The sequence below is a fragment of the Cannabis sativa genome, chromosome 9 (genome assembly GCF_029168945.1).
Source record: "Cannabis sativa cultivar Pink pepper isolate KNU-18-1 chromosome 9, ASM2916894v1, whole genome shotgun sequence".
NCBI lineage: Eukaryota > Viridiplantae > Streptophyta > Magnoliopsida > Rosales > Cannabaceae > Cannabis > Cannabis sativa.
The window spans coordinates 13,115,901-13,130,505 of record NC_083609.1 but is presented as its reverse complement, the minus strand read 5'-3'; the positions used below and the strand labels follow the sequence as shown (position 1 = coordinate 13,130,505).

At 34.6% G+C, this 14,605-nt stretch overlaps 2 protein-coding genes across 2 annotated transcripts; both read left to right on the top strand.

Annotated features, from left to right (window-relative positions):
- The first annotated feature begins 2,447 nt into the window (after positions 1 to 2,447).
- Positions 2,448 to 8,178, top strand: LOC115722084 (pyruvate kinase isozyme A, chloroplastic). Its single transcript, XM_030651204.2, has 6 exons — positions 2,448 to 3,641; positions 4,181 to 4,271; positions 4,392 to 4,585; positions 5,535 to 5,656; positions 6,561 to 7,039; positions 7,511 to 8,178. Exons 1-6 carry the CDS (start codon positions 3,003 to 3,005, stop codon positions 7,810 to 7,812), a joined length of 1,827 nt encoding a protein of 608 aa, XP_030507064.2. The 5' UTR covers positions 2,448 to 3,002; the 3' UTR covers positions 7,813 to 8,178.
- Positions 8,179 to 13,045: 4,867 nt separating this feature from the next.
- On the top strand, positions 13,046 to 14,342 carry LOC133030857 (uncharacterized). Its single transcript, XM_061103793.1, has 2 exons — positions 13,046 to 13,500; positions 13,651 to 14,342. Exons 1-2 carry the CDS (start codon positions 13,393 to 13,395, stop codon positions 13,972 to 13,974), a joined length of 432 nt encoding a protein of 143 aa, XP_060959776.1. The 5' UTR covers positions 13,046 to 13,392; the 3' UTR covers positions 13,975 to 14,342.
- Positions 14,343 to 14,605: the final 263 nt, after the last annotated feature.

The following is a 14,605-nucleotide window of genomic DNA, read 5'->3' as shown; positions in this document are numbered from 1 at the left end:
TATAATCATGAAATAAATCATGTGAACCATGCAACATTAAATGTTATTTCTGATCTATATTAATAAGTAAATCTGATTATATTGAAATGAGTTTTATTTAGGGCATAAAACCCAACAGTGAGATCATTGACATAACATATCCGGGAAATATATGGATTACACTCAATAAAGAAGTACCAACACAAGCAGTTCTCTATGAAGATAATACTGCTTCCATCGCTCTACTAAAAGAAGGCTACATTGAATGAGATATAATTTAAACACATGTCACTAAATTTTTCATTATACATTTCAAGAGAATGCATAATGGTGTCCAACATATTCAATCAACTATCAATCTTGCAGACTTTTATAATGTTATTACCAACATCAATATTTGAGAAGACGATATACAAGATTGGAATTTGTCGATTAGAAGATCTCCACGAATGCCTAAATGAGGAGAGTTAATTTATACTGCACTCTTTTTGTTTTGATTAAATTTTTTGAGTAAGATTTTTAATGAGTCAGTTTTTATAGACATCCATACGGGAATATTATGAAATATTATATATCGATGTCTAAATTATCAAATTAATTATCACCATTAGTGTTTGATTGTATCTTCTTTTAATTTAGTTTTCTATTCTTTTAGTCATATTTTTGTATAAATAAAGGTTCATTCTATTAAAATAAACAGTAGAACCTCTATCCAAGAATACACTTGGAACCAAGAAAATAATATTCTCATTGAGAGGTTATAACTAAATAAAGTTACACTTGAAAAAAAAAATCAAAATATCAAAAAATATCAATGTAACAAAAATACCAATAAACAATTCTTAATACTATATTATATTAAAATTATTTTCGAATACATATAATATTTACTAGGTGAATGTACGTGCCGAGCCACGTATTGCTAGTTTTATTTAAGATTTTAGTCTTTTTAAGATTTTGAATGTATTTTATTTTTAAAGATTACAAATTTTTTGTTTGAAAAAATTAAATATTTATATTTAAAATATTATTTAATAATGTATTAAAAATAATATTAGTGTAATTATAAAATTGTAAATAAATTTATTATTGGAGTAGTAGATGATTATATGAACATCTCCATTTATAAAGCTAAAAAGTGGGTCAATGACAGAAGTGGTATATCTGTAATCACACAAAGATAGAAATGGTATTTCTGCTTCCTATGCTTATCCAGAGAAAACATTAGATAAGGTGAGGTTAACTTTAATATATAAAGATTTTTCTTTTTTAAAAAATAAATAAAAAAAAATATTAATATTCTCCTAAGATAGGTTTGTTAGAGAGATATATGGCTAAGATGATTTTTTTTAATTTAAAAAGAGATTATTAATATTTAAAAGATTGTTTAATTTTTTGGTTTAATTATTGGGTTTATTTGTTAACGAGAGATCAAACTTAATCGTTAAATTTAACAGAATATTCTTTTATTTTTAAGTATATTTTGTTAAACTAAGAAATGTCGTTAGATAGGCACTTTTAATATATAAAGATACATGTACTATAATTTGAAATAAAATTATTAATTCTACATAAGTAAATTTATAAAATATATGTATATATTTTTTTAAAATGTAATTATTATTATATAGAGGTATATTTTATTAAGGAATAATTACATAAGGCACAATTTTTTGTAAAATACTTACATTTTTACGTTCAAAGAATATTTCTTTACATTTTTACGGTTTTTCAAAAAATAACACGAAAACAACATAAAATCAACAAAAAATAACATAAAAGTAACATCAAAATAACAACAAAAAAACAGCAAAAAATAACATACAGATAACAAAAAATTAACAACAAATGAACAAAATTTCAACATGAAAAGACCGTATTTTATGTAAATAAAATCAAAAAAATCGTAAAAATGTTTAAAATTTTGTGACCGTATTTTTGTTGTTTTTTTTGTTGTTTTTGTGCATTTGTAAAATTATCCCTTTTATTAATACGAGACTTAAAAAATGTATAACTAATTGCAATATGGAGGTTATTATTATTTATAACGGGCTCAAATTGGGACTTCATTTTTTTATAAAAAATTAGAGGTTTTTCTTGAATAGAGTATTCATGAATAGAGGTTCTACTGTATTGATAAAAATCTCATTCTTTTTCTCATTATTTTTTTTCTTTGTATTCTCTCTTTTCTTATTTTTTTAAATATTATTTTATAACAAAAAATAGTAAATTTACGATGTAAATTATACATCAAATATTTTGTATATGTCAAATTTGCATCACCTACATTTTTTTCAGTAAGTAAACTGTATTTTAGTTTTATACCAGGAAAGAGTTATTTTCTTGTAAAATGATTTGATAGAACTTCGTAATTAAAGAACCTCAAACTTAGGTGCTGACCTTAAATTGCCGCCATGCGACACATGATTTGCACCAGGCTATAACTAGAAAGTATTTTTTATTTTTTTTTGGTAAGGAAGAAACGTAGTATTCAATGCATTCAACTTTAGGTCATAAACTAAGAGCTTTTTCTAGAGATAGGATATGTATATATCTTTTAGTCATAAAAAGAAAACTACATTTTACAGCGTTAAAACCCCAAAAATCATACCAAAAGATTCTATTACCATAGTACGCATATATGCCAAATAAAATAATGTTTGGGAAATATCGTAGTTACCATACCACCATATATACTACAAATAATGCAAATGGCTTCATCCAGACCATCCACGTTTATAGCAAACAGATCCGGTCCCCACCGAACAGTCTGACACCAATTAAATGTCGCCACGTAATAAGCAGCACTGAACCCAATTAGCCGTTGTGCTGTGTACACCGACCCCTCTTGCTGACCTGGCGGCGACATCTTCAATGTTCGAATAAATATATAAAAATTAAATAATTATACTCATTCTCTCTCTTTGTTATCTCCGCCCAAAAATCTCTTTCTCACTCTCTCTCTCCTATTAAAAGCTCAGTCTGAGCTTTTCGGTCATTTCACGCAAATTCGCCGGCCCGTCATGGCTCAATCTCTGCAGCTGTTCACCGCCTATAACCGGTCACCTAACCATACCTTACCCAAACGGGCCACTTACTCTGAGACTAAGCAATTTCTTCCGGCCACCTCCAGCCGCCGTTTCCCGGTCACTGTTTTCCCCAAGCTAACTATCCAGGCCTCTTCTTCTTCTTCTTCATCTTCAGATCTCGAATCTTCTTCTTCTTCTTCTTCTTCTTCGCCTGTTCTGGTCAATGACAATGGCACCGGAGGGGTTTTGTCTGGTGCGACGGCGCTGGCGACGTACGCTTCTGCGACGTCTACGGCGGCGGCCGTGACGGATTCGAGTTCAATTGAGGTTGATTCTGTGACGGAGGCTGAGTTGAAGGAGAATGGATTCAGGAGTACGAGACGGACCAAGTTGATATGCACCATCGGTCCCAACACGTGTGGGTTCGAGGAGCTGGAGGCTTTAGCGGTCGGTGGCATGAATGTGGCCAGGATCAATATGTGCCACGGCACGCACCAGTGGCACCGGAACGTGATCAAACGTGTGAGGAGGCTTAACGAGGAGAAGGGTTACGCCGTCGCTATTATGATGGATACTGAAGGGAGTGAAATTCACATGGGAGATCTTGGTGGAGCTCCTTCGGCCAAAGCTGAGGTAAAATTGTCTGCTTTTTGGCATTGTTGAATGTATGTTTAATGATTAAGGAGACAAGAAAAATGCTTTGAATTTTCGCTTATTCATGTTGTTATTTGCTTATGAGCTATCAAAAATACTAATATAATTAGCTCTTCATTTGTTGGAATGAGATTGAGAAAAGAAAAAGACAATCTTTATTAACATGCCTCACAAAACCTTTCCAATTGATAATTATTTTATGTAGGACTGGTAAAACTTCTCATTTTGTCTTTGTTTGGACTACAAAAAAATAAGATTGAGAAAAGAAAAAGACAATCTTTATTAACATGCCTCACAAAACCTTTCCAATTGATAATTATTTTATGTAGGACTGTAAAACTTCTCATTTTGTCTTTGTTTAGACTACAAAAAAATAACTTGTAACAATTTTTGAAATTTGTAGTGATTCTGGTTGAGAGATTAGAATTGGATGTAGAGTAACATTTCTTGTATTAACCTCTTCAGGTGAAAGTGTTTTCTAGTGGCCATAGTTGTAATCATTTACTCTTTGTATGTAGGATGGTGAAATCTGGACCTTTAGTGTTAGAACTTACGAATCTGGTCAACCAGAACACACCATCAATGTCAACTATGATGGTTTTGCGGAAGGTTATTATGTCTAAATTCTCTTATACTTTTTGAAAGTTGAAAGTTGTGGAAGGTTAGTTTTCACGTAGAAAGAACTAATGTCAAGTGTCTTGTCCTGTTATGTCATTTGCAATGCTGCAGATGTGAAAGTTGGCGATGAACTTGTTGTGGATGGTGGTATGGTAAGGTTTGAAGTGATTGAGAAGATTGGTCCAGATGTTAAGTGCAAATGTACTGATCCCGGACTATTGCTGCCTCGGGCTAATTTGACTTTCTGGAGAGATGGGAGTGTGGTACGGGAACGCAATGCAATGCTCCCCACAATTTCTTCGAAGGTCAGTTAATTTTTTCTTGCTTCCTCTATAAATTTCATCTTTTCAACAAACTTAAAATATATTATTTCGACACCTAGAACAATGCAAAGTTTAGCCTTGGTATGCTTTGTATGAATTATGCCATTTATGATTGCTACTAATGCATTTTCCTTTTTGAATGTCAATTATCTATCTTATTGCTCGTGGGAACATGATAAGTATTGAGCACCAATAGGCATTGGCCGGTGGCTATCTTACAAGTTGAATTTTAAAAGCATTTTTTGAAGATGTATATCATGAAATATTATTAGAATGCATTTCTTAAAAGCATTTGTTGTGAATTTCATGATTTTATTTTGGTAATGGCATAGTTATAGTCCATAAATCTGTACTTGATAGATTCTCAGCTTAACTCACAATAGATTGGTCTTCATCCTCTTTCATGAGTTGCATCATTTTACTACTCGAGTAACCACTGCATTTTTCTACACCTAGACCTCAATACATGAATGTTGCATAAGCAGTGCAGATTTCTTTCACCCTTTTAATGGTAAGGAGTTCTCTTTGATTTTCCTTTTTGTGGACCGGTGCATTTGGGTTGATATATATATATATATACATATGTATGTTTTTATATATACTAACACTCAATTGTTCATTTATTTAGAATTGTGGTAATGGAATAGCTATAGTCCATAAATTTATACTTGATAGGTTCTGAGCTTAACTCACAATAGATTGGTCTTCATCCCCTGTCATGAGTTGCATCCATTTACTACTCGAGTAACCGCTGCATATTTGTACATTTAGACCTCAATACATGAATGTTGCATAAGCAGTGCAGATTTCTTTCACCCTTTAAATGATAAGGGGTTCTCTGTGATTTACCTTTTTGTGGACCAGTGCATATGGGTTCATATATGTTTATATATATGTATATATACTAACTCTCAGTTATTCATGTATTTAGGATTGGTTGGACATTGATTTTGGGATTGCAGAAGGTGTTGAGTTTATTGCCATATCATTTGTCAAGTCCGCTGATGTGATCACTCATCTTAAGAGCTACCTTGCCGCAAGGTCTCGTGATAGGTAATTTTCTCTATCAGCCAAAAAGAATGGAAATGGAAATGGAACATCCATCCATCCCTCCCCTTTCCCCCTTCTTATTCCTGTTTGGCAAATTTCACTATGAGGCTGTTTTGAAGTATGGGAGTTTTGAGGTGGGAATGAGAATGTAGGAACTTTCTCATGTTCTTACCAAATTTGAATTTTAAAATAATCTAAAATATGACAAATAAAGTTTTTTATTTAAGAAAGATTTGTAAAGCCTTTTGTACCAATATTTTAGTTTGAAATTTGTTCAAAAAAAAATATTTTAGTTTGAAATGAGAAATGTAATAATATTAAAAATAAAATAAAAGATAACTCTCTTTTTTAAAACTTAAATTTGCTTTTAGTATTTAATAATTGTATTTTTTATTTTATTTTGCTGAGTATTCGTTTCATGAGTAAGTTCATTTATGAATAAAAATCTGAAAAAAAAAAATATTTGTAATCTTTTAAAATCACATTTGCTCTTTGTGTCTTTCAGTATACTATATCCATAAAATATATTGTTATAATTTATATTAATTTTATGAAAATATTAAAAATTATCAAATTCATACTCATGCTATTCGTAACTAAAAACATAAAGTGACATTCTTAGGAATCAGATATAAGATTCCAATGGACAACAAAACTTTCGCTAAACACAGTTAATACTAGTTTCCAAACTATCATATTTGCCTCCTCAACTTTCTCATTATTATGAAATATTTAATCGCTTCTACCAAACGACGCCTATATGTCTCTTGTATCCAAGTTTCTTTAGTTGACAACTTCTCATATGCTTCTTTCTACACGTATATGTGCAGTTCTTCTCTATGTTCCTTCATTGTTTCCATCATGATACAAACTTTGAAAGTAATGGACTTGTGCTTTTTTGATGCAGTGATATTGGTGTCATTGCAAAAATAGAGAGTATCGACTCATTGAAGAACTTGGAAGAAATTATTCTAGCATCGGATGGAGCTATGGTAGCAAGGGGAGATCTTGGTGCTCAGATACCATTGGAACAGGTTCCCTCAGTCCAGCAAAATATTGTGCAACTTTGCAGGCAGCTAAATAAGCCTGTCATTGTGGCCTCTCAGTTACTTGAATCTATGATTGAATACCCTACACCCACTAGGGCTGAAGTCGCTGATGTTTCTGAAGCAGTTAGACAGCGAGCAGATGCTCTGATGCTCTCCGGTGAGTCAGCCATGGGCCAGTACCCAATGAAGGCATTGGCTGTTCTCAGAAGTGTTAGCGTGAGAATTGAGAAGTGGTGGAGGGATGAGAAACAGTACGATCCTATGGAACTCCCAGACATTGGTTCTTCACATTCGGACAACATCTCAGAGGAGATTTGCAGTTCTGCTGCTAAGATGGGTAAGTACTTGTTAGTCATATCTTCTTATCGCTAATTCTAGTTCAGTGGCCATCTATTATTTGCTTATTATTATGCTCTATGCTTGGATATATTTCTTGTATTTCTTGAAAACAGGGCAAGGCTTGCATGAAATTAACCCTCGGACAATTTTCATGTGAAATTTATTAAAATTAATCTAAAATGGAATTTATAGAATACACCTATTTGAATGTTTTAATGTTACTAATAGAAAAATCATCACTTTCCAGTCCACTAAATGTTTATTTTCTGGTTGTGTAAGTTGTCTACTTGTCATTTTGAATCTCTTTACTTGGAACTGTATACAGTGTGGAGATGCTTATTTTAAGTGTAAATTCCCAAGCTTATTGCGTATTCACAAAGTTATTATGCTATTATTGGGTTGTGAATGTTCTTTGTTCTATGGTTGATCTTATATTGATTTGAATTGTATGATTTGTATGATTTGGCAGCTAATAATTTAGGGGTGGATGCCCTTTTCGTCTACACAAAGACAGGGCACATGGCATCACTCCTGTCACGTTGCCGTCCTGATTGCCCAATATTTGCTTTCACTTCCACAACATCTTTACGCAGGCGTCTGAATTTGCAATGGGGTCTCATACCCTTTCGCCTGAGCTTCTCCGACGACATGGAAAGTAATCTGAACAAGACCTTCTCTTTGCTCAAGGCCCGGAATTTGATCAAATCTGGTGATCTTGTAATTGCTGTTTCGGACATGTTGCAGTCCATTCAGGTCATGTATGTACCTTAAGAGCTATCAAAACTGCTTTAATCCAAAATATTGGTTTGAACAGTTTGGTAGATGGTGGAAAGATATGGAGAATTTTAACCTATTAGAGTAGTCATTTTTCCTTATCGGTCCACCGTTGGATTTCTGCTTCCATTATCTAGATTACATGTCAACTACATCGATGGTGGATTTTTTCTGATTTGTCATGAAATTAGTGTGAATGCCCCATTAGATGTTTTGATATCTGGCTTGGCAAATGATGCATTAGTGTCTTCTATTTTGATGTTAGTTAAAACAGTTTAGTTTTGTGTATTCTATTGTAATATGATTTGAACTAAAACTTTCTTTATATGAAAATGGTTTGGAAGTTCGACTAATTCTACAAAATTGGAGTTATTTTCAAATTTCAAATCCTTAAGAGAAATGTTCCTTAGTTGAGTGTACGATTTAAATCCACTTCTTTCCAAAATGATCAATCGATAGCGTAGTCGTATAGATAGATTTAATGCTTGCTACGTGTTTGCAAAATAAAAATAAAAAACAATAGATGCACAGATTGGTTATAGAAGTTCGACTTCTTTGTGATAGCGGATAATGACTTATTTCCTTTTTAATTATATTAATTTCGAGGGTTAATACTATACGGATCACTATAGGTGGGATCTGCTATAACACCCTTAGGAATAAATACAAGGTAAATCTTAGATTACAGTTTAAATCCCTAGATATTTGCATAGTTTGTTAGATAATTACAAAAGACTAAAATGCCATTGAATCTAGATATTATTTGGCCATTTTGTTGGGCTTTTAGGGCCCAATTTGCAGCCCATGAGTTGCTGTCCACGTGTAGAAGTGCACAACCAACTGGCCGGCCAGGTATAGTCCCAAGGCTGAGGAGCTGGTCTGTCACTTGATGCTCGTTTGAGTGATGGGGTCTCTGTTTGCTCAGGTGCTGACTTGGCCTTCCTATTGGTTAGTTGTATTGTCACGCCGCATTGATTTTGTCCATGTAAGCATGCCATGTCAGGAGAACAAAAATTGTGATAACATTTGCCCCCTAAGCCCCTGTGCGGACGTCTGTACGAATAGGGACTTTACCAACTAATATTGATGTGGTCGGGACTATTGTAGCCTTTGCTGAATAAAAGTTGATGCACTTTGTCTTGACTGTCTGATCTCATTACAATTGAGAAATAACTACTTAGTTGCCTTTATGATGTGTAGGTGAGGTAAGTGAAGAAAAGGGGCCTACATGTATTACATAAGTGACTTTTGGGGGAAAACCTTTTTTCACTTCTCACTTTTTACTTTTCACTTTATGTCACTAGAAATTTGTTTTAGAAAAAACTCTTCCTTTTCTCTAAGTGGCTGAACCCAGAAGCATCATTCTTCTCGAGATTTTTGTGCCGTTTTGATGATCCAAGCTTCCTGCCTTCTTCTTCAACAAAATCTTGTAGTGGGTAAGCTTTTTATTCCCGCTATTTTACTTGATTTGATTGATTTTGCCATAGATGCATGAACGCTATTCTTCGCTTTGAACATGCTTTGATTCTTACATTAGATTGTTTTCCTTTTGATGTTTTGATCCGCACGATAGCCTTGCATAATGTATGATTTCTACTTTTCTAGACGAAAAAGATCTAAATCTTACCTTTATTGTGATTTTTGGCTCTTTGAGTCACGAAGAACACGAAGAACATGTTTGAGTTCTTGAAAAGACACGTGTTCTGATCCATGCAGATCCTGGCCGACCAAGTAGGCCTTGTTTGAGGCCTGGCTGACCATAAGTTTCTTTCATGGGGTCTGGTCGGCCATAGGGACTGTATCCCTGGGCTGGTCGGCCTATGCCTGGAATTAGGGTTCCTGGCCGGCCACTAGACTTGGTCTTAGGGTCTGGCCGGCCACTCAGGCCTAGAACCCTAGCCGGTCAAGGCCAAGGCTCCAAGTGGGAAGCCAGTTTTCCTCCCTCTTTTGACCTCGGCTAGGGTCTTGTGGTGGCCTTGGAGGCATATACAACTGTGGCCTTATGCGTGGTTTGAAATCTCTGTATAAGGCTAGGTAGTGAGCCTGTTATTTTCAATTATACAACTTAGGACTTACTATATGTCTTAGTAAGTGTACTTAAGACGGTACTTGGTCGTTGATTGATCTTGTACATTTTGTTTTACTTGTAAGATACCCTTGGGTACTATTGACTTGAATTCTGTGACCTGTGTATTGGGAAAGCGTTGCAAAGTGAAATTTCCAAAAGGTATGCATACAACTACAGAGAAACTGAGCTGCATTCATTCTGATCTCTAGGGTCCCTCCAAAATTCAAACACTAGGGGTTGCAAACTATTTCTTAAGTATCATAGATGATTACTCAAGAAAAGTCTGGGTATTCTTGTTGAAAAGTAAGAATCTAGCCTTTCAAACATTTGTCAATTGGAGAATCATGATAGAAAAACAAACAGGATGCTGCATCAAAGTTTTGAGGACAGATAATGGCCTTGAATTTTGTTCATATGAGTTCAAGAGCTATTGCATAAGAGAGGGAATTAGAAGACACAACACAGTTATCAAGAATCCACAACAAAATGGTTTGGCTGAAAGAATGAATAGAACTCTTCTTGAAAGAGTAAGATGCATACTAAATAATGCTAGTTTGGAGAGATTGTTTTGGGGAGAAGCACTAAAAATAGCTTTTTATCTAATTAACAGATGTCCCTCAACGACTTTAAACTTATAAACCCTTCAAGAAATGTAGACTAGTCAAATTCCTAAGCATGAACATCTCAAGGTATTTGGATGCATAACCTATGCTCACATAAGACAAGACAGCTCTAACCTAGAGCCATTAAGTGTCTATTCCTAGGTTACCCTGATGGGATCAATGGGTATAAGTTGTGGTGTCTCGAACCTAGTTTTTAGAAATGTATCATAAGTAGGGATGTTGTGTTCAGGGAAGATGAGATGGCGATGAAAGTGACAACAAATCAAACTAAAACTGTCCCTGCAAAAGACACTAATTCAAGCAGTTTACAACTTGAGGTGGAGCCAAGTAATGACTCAGATCAAACACAAGAAAAGCATAATGAAGAAAGTCAAGACAGATCTGATGATGATCAAGATGATCTCAGCAACTATCAGCTAGCAAGAGATAGAGATAGAAGAGAAATAAGGCCACTTAATAGACTAGGATATGCTAAGTTTATAGCCTTTGCACTCACTGTTGCAGTTGAGATTGACAGCTCAGTCCCTTCAAGTTATTTTGAAGCTATCAATGGTAAGAATAGTAAAGCTTGTTTACAAGCAATTCAGGAAGAAATGAGTTCACTCAAGAAGAACAGAACTTGGATTGTGGTTAAGAAGCCTGCTAGAAAAAAGGTTATTGGCTGTAAATGGATTTTCAGAGAAAAGGAAGGTGATTCCAAGGATGGTACAAAGAGGTTAAGGCAAGATTGGAAGCTAAGGGTTTCACTCAGCAAAAGGGTGTGGATTTCAATGAAATTTTCTCACCATTAGTTAAACAAGCCTCAATAAGTGATTTTGTCTAAGGCTGCCAAATTTGATCTTGAGGTGGATCAAATGGATGTAAGAACAACCTTCCTACATGGTAATCTAGAAGAAGAGATCTACATGCAATTACCTGAAGGTTTTGAAAGCCAAGACAAAGATAAAGTTTGTCTCTTGAAGAAATCCCTATATGGTCTTAAACAAGCTCCAAGATAATGGAACTTGAAGTTTGATGAATACATGAACGAGATTGGCTACATTAAGAGCAAATATGACCCCTTTGTGTATTTTACAACAAGATCTACCTGCTACTGTATGTTGATGACATACAGGTTGTTGGAAAGGAAAGATCTGAGATTGACAAGCTCAAGCAGCTTTTGTGCAAGGAATTCAAAATGAAGGACCTAGAGACAATAAAAAGAATACTAGGCATTGACATCAGAAGAGAAAGGCCTCACAAGATCATTTTGTCTCAAAGAAACTATCTCAAAAAAGTGCTTGACAAGTTTTGAATGATCAACTCTAAAGCTTTATTGACACCATTAGCACAACATTTCAAACTGTCCATTTCTCAAGCTCCAACAACAGATGCTGAAAGGAAGCACATGAGTCAAATATTCTATGCAAGCTGTGTGGGAAGTTTAATGTACTCAATGGTGTGCACAAGACTAGATATTGCTCATGCCATGAGTGTTACAAGAAGATATTTAGCCAACCCTGGAGAGAAACACTGGTCTGCACTCAAGTGGACAATGAGATACATTAAAGGAACATTAAACTCTAGTCTGGTATTTGATTGCAGAAACTAGTTACATGGAGATGTAACTGGCTATGTTGATTCAGATTATGCAGGAAATATTGACATCAGAAGGTCTCTAACTAGTTATGTTTTTACTGTCTATGGAAGTTGTGTTACCTGGAAATCAAACTTGCAGATATTGGTTGCTCTGTCATCCACTGAAGTTGAATATATGGCTGCTACAAAAGCTACTAAAGAAGCTATTTGGCTCAAGGGAATGTCAAATGAAATGGAGATAAAATCTGAGGATATCACTGTTTTCTGTGACAATCAAAGTGTTGGAAATTATTTTACCAGGATCTTAGATCTACTCACAAGTATGTTGATTAACACCCTAAATATGAACTTTCTAAAACGATGAAATAAACACATATAAAGTTTAGTAAACCTTACATTGGGTGCAGCGGAATAATATGACTCCTTCCGTTCAAATATCTAGCGCTTGATTCCTTTCTGTAGCAGAGCATTATCAATATCTGAACCTGGATCTCTTTCTCTGATTCTTTAGTGCTGAAACTCCTTCTTGCTGAAAGTCTTTCTTCACGATCTTCCTCACTATGATTGAGGTATCACTTGCTGTGTGTGGGCACTACTCTCACACTAAGGATTTTGAAATTCAAGAGGGAAGAAAGAGAGAGGGAGTGGTCGGCCAGATAGGGAGAGAGAGAGGCTCAGTTTTTTTTCTCTGAAGGAAAAATAGAAAATTTAAGTGTAATTTTCCTGAAGCCTTCACTATCTATTTATAGCATTCCACTAGGGTTAGGTTTGAATTATTTGGCATTAAAATAATGAAAAGATCAGTTTAAATTCCCTACAAAAATGGCCGGCCATGCATAGTGGATTTGGGCCTCACTTTTGGCAATTTTGCAGTTTTATCTTTTCTGCATCTGATTTTCTCAAAAATGCCAATTTTCAAATTCAACCATTTAAGAGTAATTTGCGGCAAAAATACCTAAGTTTTATGCCGAGTAGCAGATTAATACCTAAGTCCTATTTTTGGCGGTATAAATACCTTCCGTCACTACTCTGGAACTTCCGTAGGTACCTCTCCGTTTTTTGCATTGTAATGTGCCAGGTGTCGTGCCATGTCATTAAAATTTATGCCACATCAAAATAAAAATACCCTCTTAAAATAAAACCCTAAGATTAATTAAACCCTCTTAAAATCAAAATAAAAATACTTAGAAAAAAACCAGAAAAATAAAAAATAAATAAATAGTTTATATAACTCAAACCTAAATAATCTGAGGCTAAACTTTTCCACTTTTCCACCATTGTTGTAAGCTCGAAGGTGACAGTGAGGCAATGGGACGGTGGTTTTGCGATTGTAAACCACCATTGGAAGTTGTGATTCGCACCTCTAAGACGATGAAGAATCCTGGGAGAAGGTTCAAGTGCTGCCCAATCCATAAGGTAGGTTTTTTTTTTTTTTGCCTAAAAATTCTGGCAGCCCGAGGGGTTTTTTCAAGTGGTTGACCATTGTTAGTGTGTGAAGCTTGAATTTTTGCAATTTTCTGAAACTTTCCCCCTCTTATTTTGGGTGTTGATTGTTTGGTTTTTCAGAGGAATGGTGGGTGCGATTTTTTCGAGTGGGTTGACAGGGAGATGTTTCGAAATTGTGGAGGTGGATGTTGTATCCATGGAGATTGGAGTGGGCATGAAGTTTCGATGGGGTACTGTTCTGTGCATCAACAAAGAACAGCCCCTTGCAGCCATGGAGTTTGTACAAATGGAGATGTTCCTACTCATTGTAGTAGTCATCACAGTCATGCACCTTTGGAAGATTATAATGAAAGCACATCTGCATTTGAAAGGGGAAAATATAATTATTGGATTTGGTTTTTAGGTTGTGTAGTTATAGTTGTACTCTATGTAATGTTGTTCTGAAATGAAGAAGGTTAAGAATTGTACTAGAAACCTTTAATGTATGAATGAATGACTCTTTTATGTATGAATGAATTACTCTTTTTTATTAAGTGATATTGCATGAATTGTGTGGGTTTTGATTTATATTTAGTATTTTACAAAGGGAAATAATCAAAAGATACAACCATTAGGTTTGCATCATCAGATACAAAGTGTGGACAAAAGACATAAATCCCTTCAGAATTGATATCCTTATCCAAATACACAAAGTTTCAAAAAGACCTAATACTTGTGCTTTTTAAACAAAATACATAACATAGTTTAATGGCATCAAAAGGGTGGACACAAAATGACATCAAGTCCACCAAATTGCCACACATTAAATTAGGTAGATACATTAGGTAACATAGTTAAGGTTAATATGTTAAATTGGCATAAAGTTCACCACATTACAACAAAAAACTTCCATCATAAATCCCTAAATATTTGCATTATCAGAGAGCCTTGCAGCATTATCCCTTTGCCTTTGCTTCATCAACCTTTCCTTTCTTTTCTTGGTTGCATCAGTTGGATTGGCAGATGGTGGTCTCCCCCTTTTCTTTGGCTGAGAAGGCTGTAAAATTAAATTATTAGTTAGACATATATTAATCCA

What these genes read in the sequence shown, in the direction of transcription:
- LOC115722084 (XM_030651204.2), top strand. Translation starts at nt 3,003, where the DNA reads ATGGCTCAATCTCTGCAGCTGTTCACCGCCTATAACCGGTCACCTAAC. An exon ending in CTCCTTCGGCCAAAGCTGAG is followed by an intron (nt 3,642 to 4,180) that starts GTAAAATTGTCT and finishes CTTTGTATGTAG; the next exon opens with GATGGTGAAATCTGGACCTT. An exon ending in GCCGCAAGGTCTCGTGATAG is followed by an intron (nt 5,657 to 6,560) that starts GTAATTTTCTCT and finishes TTTTTGATGCAG; the next exon opens with TGATATTGGTGTCATTGCAA.
- LOC133030857 (XM_061103793.1), top strand. Translation starts at nt 13,393, where the DNA reads ATGGGACGGTGGTTTTGCGATTGTAAACCACCATTGGAAGTTGTGATT. An exon ending in AGTGCTGCCCAATCCATAAG is followed by an intron (nt 13,501 to 13,650) that starts GTAGGTTTTTTT and finishes TTGGTTTTTCAG; the next exon opens with AGGAATGGTGGGTGCGATTT.